General features: G+C 36.1%; 1 protein-coding gene across 1 annotated transcript in view; it reads right to left on the minus strand.

Annotated features, from left to right (window-relative positions):
- CDH9 (cadherin 9, type 2 (T1-cadherin)) overlaps positions 1-20,639 on the minus strand; it is a 49,656-nt gene that overhangs the window by 16,826 nt on the left and 12,191 nt on the right. Inside the window, exons 3-5 of the mRNA XM_010075267.1 lie at positions 7,529-7,648; positions 4,992-5,159; positions 915-1,102 (exon numbers count right to left, since the gene is read on the minus strand). Of these exons, the coding sequence (XP_010073569.1) occupies positions 915-1,102; positions 4,992-5,159; positions 7,529-7,648 (476 nt within the window). The remainder of the gene's footprint in view (positions 1-914; positions 1,103-4,991; positions 5,160-7,528; positions 7,649-20,639) is intronic.

Here is a 20,639-nt window from a genome sequence, read left to right on the forward strand (position 1 = left end):
TCCTATTTCCTTTTTTCTTACTCCTCCCCCATTACCATCTACATTTGCCTATTTTGCACCAGGAGCAACCCAGACCTGTCCCTGACCACCATCTTCCAGAGTGAAAACAAAAATTATGAAGTCTGATTTCCAATCTATGTGACATTTATACTATGCATATCCATATATGCATATATATATTCATATGTGCACACATATGCATGCATATCCACACATAAATATGTGTATGTTTCCAAATACATGTATATAGATCTATATATTTTTTTATATATGTCAATTAATTGTTACTGATACATTCGGTAAGAAGTAGAACCAAAAACAGGTTCAGAGTTTAACAGTCTGAGCACTAAAAAGCAACCAATAAATCTGTCAGAGATGGTATTTTGAATTAATTTTCTGTCCATGTCTTTGCTCTTTGGACTTCAATTGACATAATATGTAACAACTTAAGTTTCACCGAGATTGGACTTAAACCAAGACAGATTTTAGGTACTGGAGATACCTGACTATTGGACAGTTGACTGTTAGAGAGGGACAATTTAGCCTTGGAGGTGTAAGTTCATCAAACTTCAGATGAGCCTCCAACCCTTGTGAGCCTCACTGCAGCACTCAGCTGACTAAACCCCCCCAGGTTTTCACAACCCTAATTCAAAAGTAGTGTGTGTGAGAGTATATATATATTGAACAGACAGCAGACACTGAAATATTGCTTTATGTGAAGTGACATGCCAGTAAATTTCCCTTGGGACTTGAAAATAACAGATATCTGCTGAAGAAAGAAGAACAAAACTAATACAACAACTTCTTGGCAGCCTGACCCCTTGAGAGATCTACCCTCCCTTCCCCTGGAAAAAGAAAAATAACCATAACACCTGCAGAGCTAAGTACATATAAGAGAGGCACAAAAAATAAACCTTTTTGACAGTTATAATCCCTTCCTGCGTGTCCTTGTCAGTGACGATATCAAACATGTCTGATCCATCCCCATTGGAGATGCTATACTCAATCTCTGCATTTTCACCCACATCGGGGTCGTTGGCTTTAATTCTGCCAAGAGGAGTCCCAGGTGGTGCAGACTCAGGAGAGCTGAACTGGTAGGTGCCTGTAAGAGTGAAACCAAGCATTTATTATTTTGAGAAGCATTATTCTTTTGAATAATAAACATCTTCAATTTTACCTGGATTTTTTATGTAACTTGAAGTTTGAAACACTTTAAGAAAAATGCTGTTAGTTATCATACAAAACTTTTAAACTGGAGCTGATTGACAAACTGTCACAAAAATTTCAAGTGATTCTTCAAAGTCATTTAGTATGTTGCTTTTAACACTTTTTTTTTTGTTTGGTTTTTTTTTTTTTGTTCTTCAGCTGTAAGGAACAGAGAAGCTCAGCAAAAAGCACCAGTTACAACCTTGATTATTTAACAGTATATATAATTTTTTTCTCTCAGTTTTCTAGAAATATACCCAGATACATTTAGAAGTAGTAGGGGATTTTGTTTTGTTTTCTCAAAGCATGAGAGCTGTAGAAACCTGTGTGAATTTTGGAAAGAGACTGAAACAGAATAGGCTTTTTTTTATTCTTTTGAAAAATACGTTCAAGATTTGTAGGTGTTCTGTGTGAAAGTAATTCATTCATCCGTTATTAGTAATACATACTAAAGAGTCATGGTAAAGAGCATTTGGATACGTGTTCATGTTAATTGGTATAGCTAATTGAAATGCAGATACATTCAGTTTTTCTTTAATTTACTCTGCACATACTTTTTGTGCTCTTTCAATGGTTGGTTTCGTTTAATGTTTTTATGATCAGGGTTTGCTAGAAGGAATTCTGATTACACAGACATTTTAATCTTGCCTGTGTGTAGGAAAAGTGAATTTATATTAATTTTCTGACAACATTTTCAGTAAAAATCTGATTATAAAGACACGCTGTTGCAGAAAAAGTGTTAATCACATGGTTTTCTTGACCAGTCAAAACTAAACACTGGTCATCACTAGTACAACACAAATGTTTCTGGATCAGTATTTTCAGTTATTTGTTACCAAGAGAATGTAAAAAAAACCAACAGGCATATTCAGTTTTACATGCCAAATTCCAGAATCTGATGTTTCTTTTGACCTGTTTTCTTGTGTAAATTAATATTAATTTACTGAGTGAAGTAGTAGCATTGGAAAAATACCATAAGACTCTGGACCTGACAAAATTAGCACCTGATTAAATGCACGATCTTTATTTGAAGGGTCCAATAAGAACCTGTATAAGTTGTGTTGACTTGTAGTACAGTACAGTCAAGTATCTTTCTTGGAACTAGACTATTTCCTATACTTACATGTCCTTTGCCTTCTTTTAAGATACTTAGAGGGTCCTGAAAGTTCAAGTACAAGGAGTATAACAAATGTCTGAGTTCTGAATGAGTTTATATCCCCAATTGTACAGACTAAGTACAAAAGAGTGTCACTGCAAATACCTTATATTTATATAGATGTGTAACAAAATTGAAGCTAATGCTTGATGCTAAATTGTATTTGCTGTTACAAATTCAAGGTTGTAAGTGAAAACTCAGCAATAGACTGTTTGGCTGCAATCCACACAGATAAAAATGCATGCTATTCCCCTAAACCAAGCTGAAAATGGGATGCAAGTTAAGATTCCTGGAAGCTAACCATAAGTTTGAAGGCTTGCTCAAATTCAGGGGTTTGGCAGGTGAACCAGAAATACTGTAAGAACAGATTTAATCATGCTACTTATGGCTTCTTCCAGAATGAATAACTCCCTTGAGTGCTTTCACATCTGAAAGCATTCTTTATTTTTGTGGTGCTGTGTGAGTGCTACACATTTTGGCATGCAAGACAGCTAATTCGGTTTAGAGTACAACTGAATTAAAAATGTGTAAGATTTTCATTATGGTGTCATTTGCATTCAGGTTAGACCTATGTCTTTTAACTGTCCAGGATTCCTTTCAGGAAACAAAACAAAACAGAAAATCTGTTCCTTCTTAATGGGGTCTGAACAACCAGTACTTCATAGTGCCCTCTGTCATTTTCCTTTCTTCTGTCCCTCTAAGAAATCAATCTTTAGTTCTTCACTACCTTGACGTAAACTCCTGTTGCTTCCATTTGCAATTCACCCTCTGCTTTGGGGCACATTTTCACTTATTGTTGCCTCACATAAGAGAAAATGGAAGATAATTGGTTTTGGAAGGAGCAGACTTCCAGAACTAGATAGTTCTTTGAAGGTATGCCCCTCTTCATTACTATCTAAGAAGAAAAAGAAATCAAAACCTCCAGATGTTTCCATATGTTTGATTTCCTAGTAATTGTTGAAAACCACCCTGCTAAGGAGAAAGAAAATGAAAGGAAAGGGTCATCAGGAAAATGAAAATTGCACCATTGAATAGATCCCACAGCAGGTCTTCTATAGCCCATGCAATGTGTTTTGGTGATGTTCAAAGTAGAAAGTTATAGAGAATATTGTATGAGGCATCAAACTGTGTAAATTTCTCTATAATTAAGTACCAAACCCAAAGCTTATTGAAATAATCAGAAGAACTTCCATAGACTTCAGGCTTCAGCTAATCTTGAAAGAAATGTGTGATAAGGAACAAAGGCTAAGGAGATGGAAAACCTCAAGTTAATTTGCAGTTCTAGGCATTCTTCTTTATTTTTTAGTTTAATTTAATTTTATTCAGCAACAAATCTTACGGTGCAATGTGCTACACCGCATTCTAGGTTCATACTTAGGTTCAATTCCGATCTGCCAAAATATTATGGGCTATATCATGTTATATATGTTTAAGCATTATCCCCTCCTGAAGTCAAACAAGAAGTTGGTTAAAAATTGATGTTTGAGTTTGCCATGTGACGATGATTCTCAGCAAGTAAACTTTGAGTATGAATTCATATTATGTTTTCTTTATGAGGACTGCGGTACTTCTCCTCCCCTCTTTTTTTATAAACAATCTGATATCATTAATAGAGATTTTAAAAGTTATATGCAATTTCAAGAATTCTTTCTCCCACAGTCAGAGTTTTTTTGTATTTTTAAAAATCTGTTGTAGGTTGACCTGTTTATACTATTCTGAGTGTACTTATTGCCATGGTACTGAAGTGCTTTTCAAGTTTCTTCAAGTCCGAGAGAGCGTTTTCTAAATCAGCTCTGTTTGTTCTGTCCGTGGTGAATCTGTAAAGAGAACCAGTCAGGTCCCTAATCAGTCCCAACAGGCAATTCAAATTTTATAATATGGACATTTTTCCAGCAGGCACTGAACTGAAGCTGTCAATTTCTTCTATCTGAAGCCTATCAAACAGTTATCAGATGCTGATTATAACAACTTGTGATTGGATTTAAGCCAGTGACCTAGGATGAAAGGATGAAAGGATCTGCAGTGTGCTGTGAAGCTTTCTGTATTGTGCAACCTTGTTTGCCATTTTGTATTCTACAGAGATGTTTTTAAAAACTTAATTGTGTCATTCTGGTCTAGATTATTGAAATCATTCAACATCAAGAGCTGGATACAGATTATAAGTACCTAAACCAAATGCTTAGACTTCCAGCAGAGCATACCACCTGACCAGCTCTGCCTGTGCAAGGTGGTACACTGGAAAATTTGCTGACCTATTTGCTTGCCTAAACACGTGGAATTACAAGTGTCTCCAAAACCTGAACCCCAAATTTTGTAATTAAATTCCTCTAGAGGCTTTTAAGTGCTTGCTGTTAACCTAAGTTATTCTTACAGCCCACATTCCCATAAGCAGAGTAAGAATGTAAAGTAAGTTTATCATTCCAAGAAATATTTTGCTATTACAAAAAATGGAGGCAGAGATTCCCATTTGCCTTAATAATCCTGCAATATAAACAGACACAGCAGTGGGTTGGTAATTATACTAAACAAAAAAAGGAGGAAAAAAAAAAAGATCCCAGATGGTGACAATGAAACAGCTGATTTTAGATAGGTTCTTTGGAAAACAACAAAACTGTTAGATGCTCCATACTCTGGGGGAAGCGAGGCGGATTGTCATTGACATCAGTCAGCGTGATGTTCACAGTTGTGGTCCCTGATAATCCTCCCATCTGGCCTCCCATATCTTTGGCCTGGATGACCACTTGATACTCTTCCCTGTTTTCTCTGCTCATGTCTGGTAAAGCAGTCTTGATTATGCCTTGGAGAAGAGAGAAAAAGGAGAGACAGAGAGGTGAAGGAGAAGCAGCACCATACACTTTAATCTCAGCTTTTTTAAATGGATTTATATGAGATATACTGTGCAGATGCTAATTCATAGCAATCAAAACAAGGTGTACTGCAATAGGTCTTTCAATCTATGGCTGATTTAATGTGATTTTAAGAAAAAAAGATAAATAAATGTAACAGAGATATTATTCATTGTTTGTGATGTGCTAAACCAATTTAATAATTATTTCAATGACAAAAATATAAATATGTTTGTTGAATTAATGAATTTTTTCAGCTACTATCCCCAGTTATTATTTTAATGCATTATGTGATCTCCATCCCTGGTGAGGTTTTGATATAGCACAAAGCTGAATTCTAATATGCCCCGGATTCATTTTTTGCACTGTAATAGATTATAGATTCTAATGCCCAGCGATGGCCACTGTATGTCAACTGGGGGTATAGCTAATAAAAGAGTTGGGCAAGACTGTAAAATTAGTATTGGAAAATCTTTTTTGGGTGTTCGATCTCAAGAATTTCATAAGTGTAATTTAAATGTCTTAGACTATTGTACAGCACATAAAAAACTAGGGACCTCAGGTGATAAAACCAAAAATCCCATACCCTGGGGAGAGAAGCGACCTCAGTCCTCCTGGGATCCAGAGCCCAAAAGACCTTTTCATTAAAAAAGTGGACACACACATGTTTTCTCTTAGAAAACCAAGCAGAGCTAGCTTTTTTTTTTTTTTTTTTTTTTTTTTTTTTTTTTTTTTTTGTTTTGTGGGGGGGGGGGGAGGGGGTGCAACTAGAGGGATTGATCTGAATTTTTTTTTTTGGTATTGAGTAGGGTAGTGGCTTGGCAAGGTTGAAGTGATGAAGTCTTTCTCTTGTGAAGTGGGAGAATTGAATACAACGTCCCTTTTTGCTTGTAAGATTCATACCTCCATACCTCCACCTTTTCTTTCTCAGAAGAAGGCTCTGATTACAAGATCAGCTTGATATGGAAGCTGTCTTATTATGCAAAAAAAGCAACCCTGGAAGACTCCTACTCCTAGAATGAGAGTGAAGCAAAGAAAAAAACCTCTGTGTTCTAGTGGATATGGCATTCACCTCTGATCCAGGATTACCAAGTTCTGATTACCACAACTAGGGTTGTTACATATATGTAACTTTGAAAAGTGAGTTAGAGAAAAATGAAAGATCTCTAAGATGAAAGCCTGGGTCCCCCCAAAACTGTCTGCTTGTGTAACTGCCTGCTGCCATCAGTAAATGACCATGTGGTCCTGTTTCCCTGCTTATGTCTGGTGAAGATGTTTTGAGCAGGGGATTGGAGAAATGCAAAAAAAGGAGAGAGATAGGAAAAGGTGGAAAAACCCCAAACTCTCTAATCCTAGGCAACATTGTTATGCTTCCTTTTAAAATTGTGGCCATGTGACTCTTATTATCTTTTGGATATAATGCCCTTGCTGTATTTAAAAAATAAATTGTTTCAAAAGGAAATTAAGCCATCATCTGAGCATGCTCAATGGATTAGGAACTTCAAGGGTTCTGGGCACAGTTGCACTTAAATTCTGCATTCTCAAAGCAGAACAATTCTGATAAAATACAGGAAGAAGCTAATGCAATGCCTGCTAAGTCTTAGGTGCATTAGGATTAGGTATCTGAAGGGGAGGAGGGTGGTGTTTGTTTCTTTTTTGGATACCAATTTTGGATTATAGATATCCAAAGTTCACACAAGTTTTTCTTCTTTGCATCTGTCCCTTATCTGACTACCTGCACAACATTGAAAAGGGCTTCCATTCATGATTTACAACTTAAAAGCATTAATGCTTTTGCTTCAATTCTAATAGCTGTTGGAATCAGACTACAGTTTCAAAAAGCATCTTGAGTTAAAAATGGTCAATAGTGAAGAATATATCACAAACTTTTAGGAACAATAAATTTACCTTTGGGGATTTTTTTTAACCTTATAGTCTGAAATTGTCTAGATCCTTTTTTGTTTTCTTAAAGACAAACAGATTAAATTCTGATAAATTGTTGTAAAATAAGCTTTAATACTTTCATGATTCTTTGGACCCTTTACAATATTCTACAACCTTTCTGAACTGTTGACCTTTACAGTTAGCAGTTTTCTTCTGTAAGTTTGGAAGTTCATACCAAATAAAGCAGTAATATTATTTTGATAAAAAAGGCATTTTAATTGTAAATCCAGTTTCCATTTTCAAAAGTGTATCAGCTTCCTGTCAAGGCATATGATGCAATATGCCTGTTCCACTATTTAAATGCAAGTGAAAAGTGTCTTGATCCCTGCACCCTGTCTCTGACATTACAAAAAGAAAGACTGAATGAATTGTTAACCTGTTTCTGGATCCACTGAGAAATACGGCTGTCCCTGGAGGATGCTGTACACCACTTTGGCACTGTTTCCATAGTTGGCATCATCAGCATCTGTGGCTGTCACTTGAATAACAGATGTACCTAAATGGGTACCAAGCAAAGAATCAGCAGATCTTAAGAAGGCACCTACTTCTTGTAAACTACAGACAGTGGTTTCAGTATTGAATTCAGTATAAAATTGAACAGCATCTGGTGGACAAATCCGGTGTTATCCTACCCAAGCAAACAGTAAAATAAAGTCTCATCTTCCTTGTGATTAAAACTAAAATCATTACCACTGAAATGTCATGCTTCAGTTAAACATGAGTAAATGCATACAGATTGACACGTAACTTTGAAACTCAACACAACTTTAGTTTTTTTTTTTGTTGATCAAACAGGTTTGAAGATTGTTCTTTGATAATAAAATAACCTCAGTTGAAACTGTTCACTTAAAGGGTGGCTAGCTGCTGTGTGAAAAGTACCATTATGGTTCTTAAGATTGTCTTAATCAGTAAAATAACCTAAAGCAAACTTCCCGATACTCATTTTCTGCTTAGATGACAACCTCCAAATATCTGAAGTTACACTAAATAAAAAGTTTTGTCTCATCCTAACTAATTTTTAAGATGCTTTTAAAAGATTAGCTTGGTTTTGCCATAGAAATTCTGAGGTTTTTTTTTTTCTCTTTTGATCAAATTTATCCATTTGGCAAATAATTTCCATTAAGTGTTGGCTACATTTTTTTCAGCATTCACTTATGTTACATGAGAATGGCTTATCCATGTCCTGTGATAGCAATGAGGACAATGCAAGCTATGTGGGATTCAGAGCACTGTGAGCCAATACACTTGGTGTGGTTTATGGATTAGAAGCAAATGAAAGCTTCTGTAAAGCCTTTCTTACAAGATATGTGAAAGGACAAGACTATTCTTCATAAGCTTTTATTTCTAAGCAATTTTCAAGACATCAGGATACATTTTACTAACACAATCTAGAGCTGAAAAATGTCTGGATAAATGCAAGCAGTCCAGTATCTAGAGGTGTAAAGGACCTTAACTCCTTGCAAGGGCAGAAGACTGACTTAAAGAAAGCTCTTTACCCTATTTTTGGCTGTCTATTTTTTATGTATCTCACTTTCCTTAGAAGGAAAAGGTCTACTGAGCACTGTCCACTTAAATGATATCATTTCCTATTCCTTTTTCTTTTCACCCTCAACTTCTTTAGGTTGAAGTTCACCTAGATAACTTGCAGTCAAGTATCTGTCTTGACTCCAAATTTAGAAGATGTTCATTTACCTGTGACTAATGGAATTGAAGTGAATCATCGCTACCATCACTCTTCGGTGTATACGAGGGATTGGGAATGGAGAAATCCAGAGTAATCAAAACAGATTTATGAGAGCACGTGTTATTATTACATGCTGTTAGATGCATCTGTTTTCTTATAGTACATAATACCACTTTACACATAATGGTTTTACCTGCATAATAGTAACAAATCCCACTATTTCAGTTTATCTGAACAGCATGACAAGAGGGGAGGAATGCTTCTTTCTCTGCAACAAATTAGCAGAACAAAGTTGTAAAAATGCTTTGTCACAATTCATCGAACTCTGAAGAGGATTTTTGCTGTCAGTAATCTAGATTACTTTTTGCCTGGTTAAACAGTTAGAGGTCATCAATGTGCCAAGCTGAGCTGTAAAGATAATCCTGAAGAAGTGAATATCAATCACTGTGTCCGTCAGAACTGCTTGTCTGGACCAAAAATTGAGACAGCTTTTTGAGAGATACAAAGTTCTGTGAGTCTTATCTGCTTTCAAAAAAGCAAGTAAGTTAGATCCCCTGTCTCCTCAAGACTGACAGACAGAGTCAACATCACTTGCTAGCCTATAAAAGTGTAAAAGTCATCAGTAGAATCATATGCTGTCATCAGTAGAATCATCAGTAGAATCAATGCCACTGTAGCATCTAGAGGTTAAGAATCAGGGGAAATGTACATGACCATCCCACCCCACCCTCCCCCCCAAAAAACCCAAAATATTTTAATCAGGAAAACTTGCAACTATGACCTCCTGATATAGGCACTGTCTTGATTATGACACAGAACTTTGAGTATGGTCATAACAACTGAATGCATATTAACTTTTTTTTCCTAGCATACTGTTTTGGTGAAAAAAAAAAAAAAAAAAAAAAAAAGAATGCTGAAGCCTGTTTTGAGAATTTTTTTTTTTTTTTTTTTTTTTTTTTTCCCCTAAGAAAGGTATTCCAGAGCTTAGGGCAGTCTTCGGGAAACTTCTGTCTTTGTCTTGTTGGAACACATATCTTTGTTTCCTGAGGCTCAAGTGCCGTATAATTATCGTTGCTGAGGAGAGTACAGAAGCTGTAATCCTACAGAAACTTTGGAGGACACTACCAAATAGTTTGTGGATCTTATATAGAAGGAGGTCTCATTTGAGTTTGCAAAATACTAATGTTTTTGTTTATTTGTTAAATTCTATAGAGTGGTGAAAAATAGTGCTGTGACTGCTGTTGCTTCCTAGAAAACTAATAGTACAATTGTGAAAAACGACTAACAAAATATATCCTCAGACACCTTATTATCAGCATGCAGTTCACTCTCTTCTCTGCCAACAGCCTGCTGTGTCATAAAGGGAGAATCCTTACAGGTGACAGGCAATGCTTGTGGAGCTGGTTTTTTTGAGGAAGGAAACTTCTCATAGCTTTTGGGGTCCAACATTAAAGCGGAAAATACAGTGAAATAAAGGAGCACAACACTAATGACAAAGTATTTGTTAATGAGGCAAAACCAGTTTGAATCTTTTTAATTAAAGACAGCTATGCCCTATCCTCACCCTTACCTGAATGGTGCCCACAGAGTGTGGATGTATTTATTAATTTATTTATTCGTAGTCCAGATTACATCTCAAGCAGCATTTTGCTCACGTTTGTCAGCAGAAGTCAGCATGATTTAAAATACAAATGGGGCTGTTGATTAGAAATTTGAAGCTTTCTGAGATACTTCCACAGCTGCCAACACGAGCAGGAAAAAAAAAGTGAAGTAGAACCTGGGAAGAATTGGGGATGAGGGGAAGATGTTTTGTTTTTTGTCTTTGTTTCTCACCATCCAACTCAATTTTTAATTGGCGATAAATTAATTTTCCCAAGGTCAGTCCATTTTACCCCTGATGGTTTATCAGTAGGTGATCCCTCTGTTTTTATTTCAACCCATGAACTTTTCCGTCTTATTTTCTCTCTCTCTACTGTTGAGGAGGAGGAATGAGAGAGCAGCTGAGTGGGCTTCTGGCAGCCAGCCAAGATCAAACACACCACACTAGAAAACTGGTGTGAAAGATGACAGAGAAAATGTGAGAATGACTACAACATCAGTTTAAGGAGTAATATCATCACTTTTCTGCAGAACAAAGTGAACTTCAACCCAGTCCTACACAGCAAGCCTATGCTATCTCAGGATGGGAAGTAAATCTAAGAGATTTGTCTGATTTTCTTTTCCTTTCTTTTTTCTTTTTTTTAATTCTTTTTGTCTTGTTTTGTTTTGGGTTTTTTTTGATGAGTTCTCAGTACTTCTTTAACACACCTGGCAGAGACCCTACCTGGAGTTCTGCATTCAGCTCTGGGGTCCCCAACATAAGAAAGACATGGACCTGTTTGGAGCAAGTCCAGAGGAGGGCCACAAAGATGATCGAAAGGCTGGAGCACCTTCCCTGTGAGGACAGGCTGAGAGAGTTGGGGTTGTTCAGCCTGGAGAAGAGGAGGCTCTGGGGAGACCTTCTAGCAGCCTTCCAGTACTTGAAGGGGGGCTACAGGAGAGATGGGGAGGCACTCTTGATCAGGGAGTGTAGCAATAGGACAAAGGGTAATGGTTTTAAGCTGAAGGGGGGTAGGTTTAGATTAGATATTAGCAAGAAATTTTTCTTGTGAGGGCAGTGAGGCACTGGAACAGGTTGCCCAGAGAAGCTGTGGATGCCTCATCCCTGGAGGTGTTCAAGGCCAGGCTGGATGAGGCTTTGAGCAACCTGGTCCACTGGGAGGTGTCCCTGCCCATGGCAGGGGGGGGTTGGAACTAGAAGATTTTAAGGTCCCTTCCAGCTGAAACCATTATGTGATTCTATGGTTATATAAAGAGCAAGTAATAACAGTTTGCTGAATGTGTTGATTTTAACAAGCTTTATGAGTGCTATAGCATCAGTACTATTTTTTTTTCCTTCTTTGCTTAGATGCATTTGAGACTAGAAGCTTAAGCACTTTGACAATACATCTGTGATGGATGGTGTCCTAATGTAAAGGTGGAAAAATGCAGAAGGATAATTGTGAAGATAATCTGAGAGAAGACAAATCTAGACTAAGTTTGTGTAAGTAGTGTCTTGTGTGCTGTCCTGGTTTCAGCTGAGAGAGAGTTAACTTTATTCATAGTAGCTAGTGTGAGGCTATATTTTAGATTTGTGCTAAAGGGTGACCAAGACAGATAATAAAAATTCGGTATAACTCAGTGTCAGAAATGAGTCCTACTGATACAGATTTCCAGAACTCATGAAGGGTGAGACATAAACATGAAAAAGCATTTGAAATTGGAATGCTTTTCTGAATTATGTTTAAAATAGTTTCTATTTTTTTGTGCTATTCAGTCTTTGAAAGAGTCCTTCTGGTATAATTAGGTCTCCTAGCACAAAACCAAAGTACACTGCAAAGGTGAAGTAGCTTGCAGAGGATTGCTGTTGTGCAAAGAGGTCTTCTTTCAGATGAGATAGGTACACATTTTGCTACTTTTTCATGTAAAGTCATAGTCTTCAGCATGCAGTTCTTGTGCCTACTTGGCTTCTTTGGTTCGCATGAACTAAAACAGCTTCTGCCAGCCAGAAGAATATATCTGCATTGATTTGAAAATGTTATTTTTACAGATAACTTCTTCTGTAACCTTCATTTTGAACACTGATCTCCAGCTTCGGTGAAGAAAATGAGCAGATCCTATTGTTAGCGTAGTGTGTTTCAAGATTCTACGATGAACTCTGGATCAAAAAATGACAGAAAGTGATATAAATATAGTTCAGAACAGTGACATTTCTTTTCCAAAGGGAATTCTGTAACTTCAAAATGCATTTTGAGTTTGATTCTGACATATTCATATATATTTCAGATAAATTCAAACTTTTAAGAAAAAAATAAGATGTTTCATTTAGACTTTGGCCTTCTAATATAAATTTTTCAAAAAGCAATTTGAAAATCAAAAAATCTGAAAATACCAAAACAGGATATGTTTTACATTATCAGACAGCTTCCTTTCTATTTTTCCTCAATTCAACTTCTGTTAAAATTGGCAATTATTAAAATGTTCTGATTTTTGCAGGGAACTTTTGTGTGTGTGTATCTAGCTCTGTTTAAGACAGAGATCCACTCAAAGCAGAAAGGCTGTTTCATTTTCAGCAGCAGAAGACCAGCTGGGTAAGTGGACATGCAGGAACGACTTGGTTTCCCTAAAGGAGAAGCTCTTGTGTTTGCTTCCTGTTTTCAAGCACAGTGACAATCTGCTGTTCATCAAGTTTATTCATGAAGGGAAGATTTTAGAAGTTGATTACTTTTACAAGCTGAAAAGGTTTGGGAGAATCTCTGAAAACCTCTAGACGCAAAATTAGGAATTTTGCTTGGCTAAAAACCTAAAGAAGGTAAGTGGACAGGCAGTTTGCTCAAATAAAATGGCTCCAAGCATTATTTTCGTGCAGACATACTATGAAGACATGAGTGAAATTTTAAGTGAGCTACAGAAATATTGAGAGATATTAAAACACTTCTGCTTTTGAGAGCAGGTTGTTCTGTCTGGATAGGACCCTGTGCTTAGGCAATGGACTGGAGAAATTATGAACTAGGAGCAGTCATATGGCACTACTCAAGCCTAAAAAGTTTAAGAGTATGTAGAATTTAGCACCAAGGATCTCAGTTGTCCTACATCATTTCAGACTGCTTTCTATAAAAAGTGTGTGTGGGAGGGCGAGGGGATAGATAAGGTTGAGATATAACTCTTATGTTTTGACTGGAAGACAGCTCTACCTAGAAAGCTGAGGAACAGGGAACTGCAAAATGAACTTTGCTCTTTTGTACCTGACCACAATTTAATGGAGATTTCACTAGACTGCTTTTGCTTTGATGCAGAACAATCCAAAAGGCTGGCAGCATTAAAGATTTGTAAGAGCAAATGAAAAGAAAGAGTAAAGGCAGAAAAAGATGAAGTGTCAACAGGTAAACAGATAAATGATCCAAGCTAGAAAAAGAATAAATGAGCACAACTGAGAAAAACAAATAAAGTCAACCTAGAACAAATAAAGAACCCAGGAAACCAGACTCCAAGGAGCAATAACATGAAACTGGAAAATTAAGAAGGACCTTAAAATGTGGTTCAGCCATATATATTGAGCAGAAATTTATAAAAAAGACAAAAAAGAGAGGAGGCAAAAAGGTGGCATAGAACAGGAGATGCATATATCATGAATTACATTTTACCAGGTTGATGATTTTTAATAGTCCACCATATAGGTATGAGGTGAAACTTAATTTCCCTTGAAAACATGCTGTCTCCTATTTTTGTGTATATAGTCTCACGTAATGGCTGATTGAGAAGCCAGCTGATGTGCTAGCTCCTGTACATATGTACTGTACCTTTGTTTCGGATGCCCAGTGATCTCCCATCCAGGAATCACAAACTTTGCACCACTGTAGTGTACATAAACAGTCCCTGTTAATGTGACTAAAAGTAATTTATGAGAGATGCAGGAAAACCAAAGTATGCTGAGCGGTATAGCTTTACTTCTTCCCTCAGAACTACATTTTCCTCTCCATTTCGCTCCATACCAGTAAAAACAGATGGACCTTACCACCCATTACAGAAATACAAGATGCTGTGTTTATGCAGCTTGACACCAGAAACAGTCCCTTGTATTTTATAAACATAATGGGGAAATAATTCTCATCATTTCTTGTGCATCTTATGTTTTGATGTTTTGGGGTTTTGTTCAATGCTTTCTCTTCCATGACAAAATCAAGTCGCATTTTGTATTGTGTTATCAGAACTTGCATTAAAGAAGTAAGTATACGCTAATGATTGCCTCACCACATAGAAAGATGCAATGTGACTGAACTACTTTGTCTTTAACCTGCCTGAAATGCTGTGTGGGGTAGAGGCTGTGAATACAATAGTGAATACAATACATACACCGCTGTAACATAATGTCTGAAATTGAACTGGGAAAAAATGACTAAAGCTGACCAAAGCCTCTAGCCCTGCCCTCACACTGTTCAATACCCTGATACAGTAACTTTAGTTTGTAGCTGTGAAGTGCCTCAGATGGCCTTCATGAGATTTTGAGAAGTATTATGGATGCCATAACAGGTGGGAAACAGTGAAAAGAATGAGAGGGAGTTTGAAGTACTGATGCGTCAACAACTCTATGTATATTAAGTCTTTTGGGAATCTTCTTTTTCCCCTTCTCACTGTAAAGAAACAGCAATACTGGTGCCATCAAATGGCAGTGATAAGATAGAGAAAAGGGTAGTCAAACTCTTTCAAGTGTTAATGTTGATTAGCTTCTACATTTAATTTCCTGGTGACTAAAGAGGTACCTTAAAATGATTTGCCATCCATAATAAGTGAACTGCAGCTTAGAAATCTTTTTCATTTTGTTCAGCATGCTATGTGCACTTACAATTAGAAAATACACTTCTTTTACACAGAGCAAGTGTCTGCAATCTGTGTTTGAAAAGAAATTGAAACCAAACATGAAAAGAATGAATCACAAAATTATCCTCAAAATTTCTGTTCAAAATAATGAAGAAATTCGTCAGTAGCGTGTTTCTGGGCCTGGAGCTGATATTCGTACGGTAAGGTTGTTCCAACTAGAATTAGTTGCTAATGAAACCAATTTCTTGAAGGCAGTTAGTTACCTTGGTTACTCTTTCTTTGACTGCAATGCTTTTATAGAGTATGTGGAAATAGGCCAGATTATGGATTGACAGCTCCCATCCACAGCAGGTCAGTCACAGGAACTCCACTGTTTAAGAATCCTTGAAGGCTTATTTCCTTTTTAGAGATTAGAACTGGGGATCTTGCCTCTTTGCCCAATTTTAATTTCTGGAATACTCCAAAAGAGAGAAACAGCTCTCAGGTGTTTTTATGATAAACTGAGAAGATCCTACTAGGATCTACTACAATATAAAGTAGGGTCACTCTAGGGAGTTTTCTGTTATTATTTCTAGACATTTCATTTATCATCAAAAGTGTTCAAATGTCTTGAGTATAATCTGTCAAATGATTCATATTCAGAAGTATTATGCTGAAGACTGTTGAGTTTTCACTGTTTGCAAATTGATCACAAGGGCATTGGCTATTGATCACAAGATTATGGTCAGAGTAAATGACACACATCATGAGGATGATCTCATTTGGACAAATCTCATAGATTAGAAAACTTCTGTTTGAAAAAGATTAAAGGTATTGATGCCAAATTGCTTGTTTGAGAAATACTCTTTAGAAATGCCTGAGCTAATTTCCAAAGGTTTAGACACTGGCGTGTCTAGGTCTCAGTGAAAATTAGTTGGACATAAACACTTAAATAGTTGTTTCTCTTCCTCAGATAGACACACATTCTTGATAGCCAAGGTATCTTTTAAAATTTTATTTATGAAGTCAGTAAGTATTAGTCTTCCAAACCATAAAATATAAAACTTTTTTTTGTTTTTCTTGTCCTCTCTCTTAACCACCTGAGTGTGCTAAAGATGTGGTTATTATTTAGGTGTGATTTTTTTCACAGCTGTCACGTATCTTGACTTTATAAGGAAGTAAACCTTTTGGGTTTTTTTGTTTACATCTCCAATATACTGTGTACATAGCCTTATTTATCACAGGCTATTTATCATTTGCCTTGGAACAGAGTGAAGTAACTGTTACTGAGCTGGCTTTCTGACATGAAGCTTTGATGAGAATTTGCAGTTTATTGGCAGCAACTCTGTTAAATGCAGGAGATTCACACAAGTGTACATACTTCAGTGGATAACAAGTTAGGTTGCTTTGGCTTGATTGTTGGTTGTTTTTTTTTTTTTTTTTCTAAATTACCAATTAAATGTGAGCAACATGTCTTTTAAATACAAAGATATGAACAACTTTCATACAGAATCAAACTGATACTTGCACAGATCTTAATCATGCTTCATCTGAATTTCAGTGTTACATATCTAAGAGGTTGTAGGAAAAAGTTATTCCGGAAAGTCTTCTGAGCCATCTGGTTAGACAGCAGATACTAAAGTAAATGTAAACATCACGATTGCTGTCGTGAAAACTTGCAGATGTGCATTTTGATAGTTATTAAGAAAAAATATAGTGATTGCCATGAGAAATGCTGTATGCTATCTTGTTCCAGTTACTTAGTAAAAGATGAGCATCAGTGCAAATAACATAGAGTAGTTTTCAAATAAGCAAGAGTTGCACAAGATGGTCCAGGATAAGCTTTTTCTTATGTTCATTTTTCTTGACTCTGTGAAGGCTGTTTATGACACAGAAAATTTCTGAAATGACAGTATGATTCACGAGAAGGAAAACTGACATATAATAGAATTGAAGCTAAATTGTTAGTTGAACAAAGAAGAACACACAGGCAGTAACTGCCATTTGTATAATCCATCTTCTATGTTGCTAGAAATTTATGATAAATTCTCCTACCTATTTTCATTATTTAATTGAAACAAATGTAATATTTTATTTCTGTAACACATATAAACTTACATATCTATTTTGTATATGTATGGGCACATTTTAAATGAGTACTTTACTTATTTAACAATACTGTATCCATTATTGGCAGACATTCATAGTTCCCCCAGTTCATTACAGAGCCATTTGATGGTCTCTTTTACGTGGAATAGTGGACTTTTTTTGTGGGAGTAAAGTTCCTTTTCTGAGTTTACTACTCTTAGGCTGGTGGTATGCTGCAGCTAAATCATTTGTAATAGAAGTAGTCGTAGTCAAATGGATTCACATGAACCAAAGCTTTCATTTCTCAGTAGTTCTACTAAAACTGAGGGTTAAGGGTGGAGGGGGATAGCTCATGAAATGAGGTACACAGGATAAATAAAGATGTAGGAGTCTGGACCTTTGCTTAGTGACTGATCTGTTTGATGAGACTGTTACCTCTTTGGAAGACTGAAAATTATGTCAAAGCATCTTTATGTACATTCTACCATATGTGACACATAGTTACTATAATTTATATTGTATTAGAAAAAAAGTTATGTTTTATCTTACACCCAAATACGATCCATTGTATCTTAGTTACACATTTTGGAAACGCTTAGAAGTTGTAGAGAAATCTGGTGAAAAAAATGCAAAAACCACCCTGCCTTTCTATTTTACTTTCAAAATAGATGCATGCATGTTTTAGCATGATTTAAAAAAAAAAAAAAAAAAAAAGCAAACCCCACAATTTGACATTTTACACTCAGCTGCATAACATTAGCAACTAAAATGTACATTCAGGAATTCAGAAAGCTGCCTTTGCTTTTAAAACAACTGGAAACTTCCATGTTCAGAAGATGAGACTAAGCAAGGATCCCAGATGTGCTTTGATTTAACAGAATAAAATGAAATAATACTTCTCAGTAAAAATTATAATTTTCTTTTATGGCTACATATAACCAATTCTCAAACAGATTTAACTTACATCTAGTTAATTACAGTTCCTGACTGTGTGTCCAGTCTTCCCAGCCTACTGCAGATCCAACATTTGAGAAATTCCATTCTCAAATGTTTTTTTCAGACACCTAAAACTACATGGTGTCAGGAAAGAACCCTGTGCACTAGCGTGATATAAATAGAAACATTAATGTTAGCGCTTTCAGAGCAAGATCTGCTTTTAGACAACAGATTACCTCATCCTCACTATTAGCTTGCTCTTTTTTTTTGCCATGTTTAATTTTAATAAAGGATATAACACATGCATGCATCTATTTGACATATTCCTTCTGGTAATGACACAGATGTTCCTAATATTAATAATGTTAATTAGTCACAGATATTCCAATCCTTAATACCAGCAGTTCAATTGCCGCAGGCTCCAATATGGTCACATAAATGTGAGAAGGGGCTCACCTCACCGGTTTTACTGTAGCCTGCCTTAAAAGAAACAAAATTATTTGGTGGCTGGTAGCTGCAAGAGCTCATAAGGGAATAAATTCGGTGCCCGTAAACTGGTGTCATGCATAGGAACTTAATATTTACTGTGGCTATGAAAACAGGTTGCACATGGCTGTGAATTGCAACACGTTCATATCAAAGGATGTATAAAGGGTGTGTGTTCATATCAAAAGGTATATATACTGGCTGAAGCACCATTTCTGTTCCTTAATGTTTTCAGAATGTCAATGAGATTTTTACTGTTTAGGTGTGAAGCCATGAAAGATGAAAGGACCTTGGTTTAACATCCTATCTGAAGGAAAGCATCTCTAACAATGCAGAACATAGCCCATTGTACTGCACTGCAGTATGAGAAAAAGTGCTGATATAAAGAATTCAGGCCCATTATGCTTTTTTTTTCGCTATTATAGTCTTATAGCTGAAAATCTACTGAAATAAAAGGAAGGAAAATGGATACATAAAGCAATTTTTAGTGTAAGTGTGACACAGGCATGTTAAATGCTAATTTCAAGCTCTAATCTAGAGAGGTCCAGGCCTCTGGGTTGTTTTGTTTTGTTTTGTTTTGTTTTGTTTTGTTTTGTTTTCAACGTACACAGATAATGGGAAGTAATAAATTTGTTGCAATAAAGTAGCCAGGCAAATGGTATTGCACTGAATCATTTCTGACACATATGAAGGGGAGCCACATTTAACACAGCCCAGGCCTGAAAATTCCACTTGGCGAGAAGACTGTCACTCCAAGAGCGCTGTGGGGTCTGTTGCTGCAGTAACCGAACACATTTTGACATATCTATGAAGTAGAGCTGTTCTAGTTTTCCACTAATTGATGGGAGATTGAGCCACACAGAGATTAAATGAGTCTGTGGTCACCTTAAAACTGCATCTCCAGAGTTTAGGCCAAGCAGTTTACAAAGCCTAAAGCCCCATTCTGGTCCTGGTTTTCCCATTGTGCTGCGTCAGACTTGTTGTGTCTTAATAAGAAACCAAACTTCCCCTTGAGAAAAGACTGAGAAAGGAAGAGTACTGTTTACAAGACATTTTTCTGAATGTGCAATGTCTCTCAGTTTTTTCAAGTGTGATGTTAATATATAATCTTTAAAGGAACTCTGGTATTTCTCATGATTTAGGAGGAATTTCCCAAATTTTATAAACATGATTTATTTAAGTTTCCTCTTTACTTTCATATATATATATATATACACACACATAATATATAGATATATATTTTTTTAAGTAAGTGTTTATGTTTTCTTCAGTCAGTAACAAAGAATAATGCAGTGTCACTAATGGATAAAATTACTTACGTAAAGATAAATTAACCAAGCTTTGAAGGAGAAAAAATAATACATAAACTCAATGTTTACTTTCAATTTCATATGTTATGTTTGGGTGTTAAACAGAACTGTGCAATGATAATAATCCCAAAATGTTTTGGGTTTTTTTAAAAATCAGTTACACTGCTTTTTTGGACCCTAAAAGGAAACTATTGCTTTTCATTTGGATCAGAGTGTATGACTGCTTGTTTCTTGAGATCACATAATTAATTGGGAGTGTTGTAAAGTCAGAGATTTTCATCTGAGGATGTTTCATTCTGTTTCTTGAAGAGCAGAAATGTCTACATTACGTATAATTTTGTTTATTTGAACAAACATATGAGAAACGTCAGGAAAAAAATAGTAGTTGTACATGGACATTTAAATTATATACATTAATCATGAAGTAAGGTCCATGCAGGGAGATCCTAACACTTACAGAACATCCAGCTTGAAGCTGATTGAGTTCTACAAATTGAAAATAACCTGTTTATTGTATCAAAGCTCTAGTAAGTAAGTTCCTTGCAGAGTAGACCTCCTTTTTGATAGGAAAATGCTATCCATATTATATACATGAGTGTACAAATGAT

This window comes from Pterocles gutturalis, unplaced genomic scaffold, assembly GCF_000699245.1.
Source record: "Pterocles gutturalis isolate BGI_N339 unplaced genomic scaffold, ASM69924v1 scaffold11692, whole genome shotgun sequence".
NCBI lineage: Eukaryota > Metazoa > Chordata > Aves > Pterocliformes > Pteroclidae > Pterocles > Pterocles gutturalis.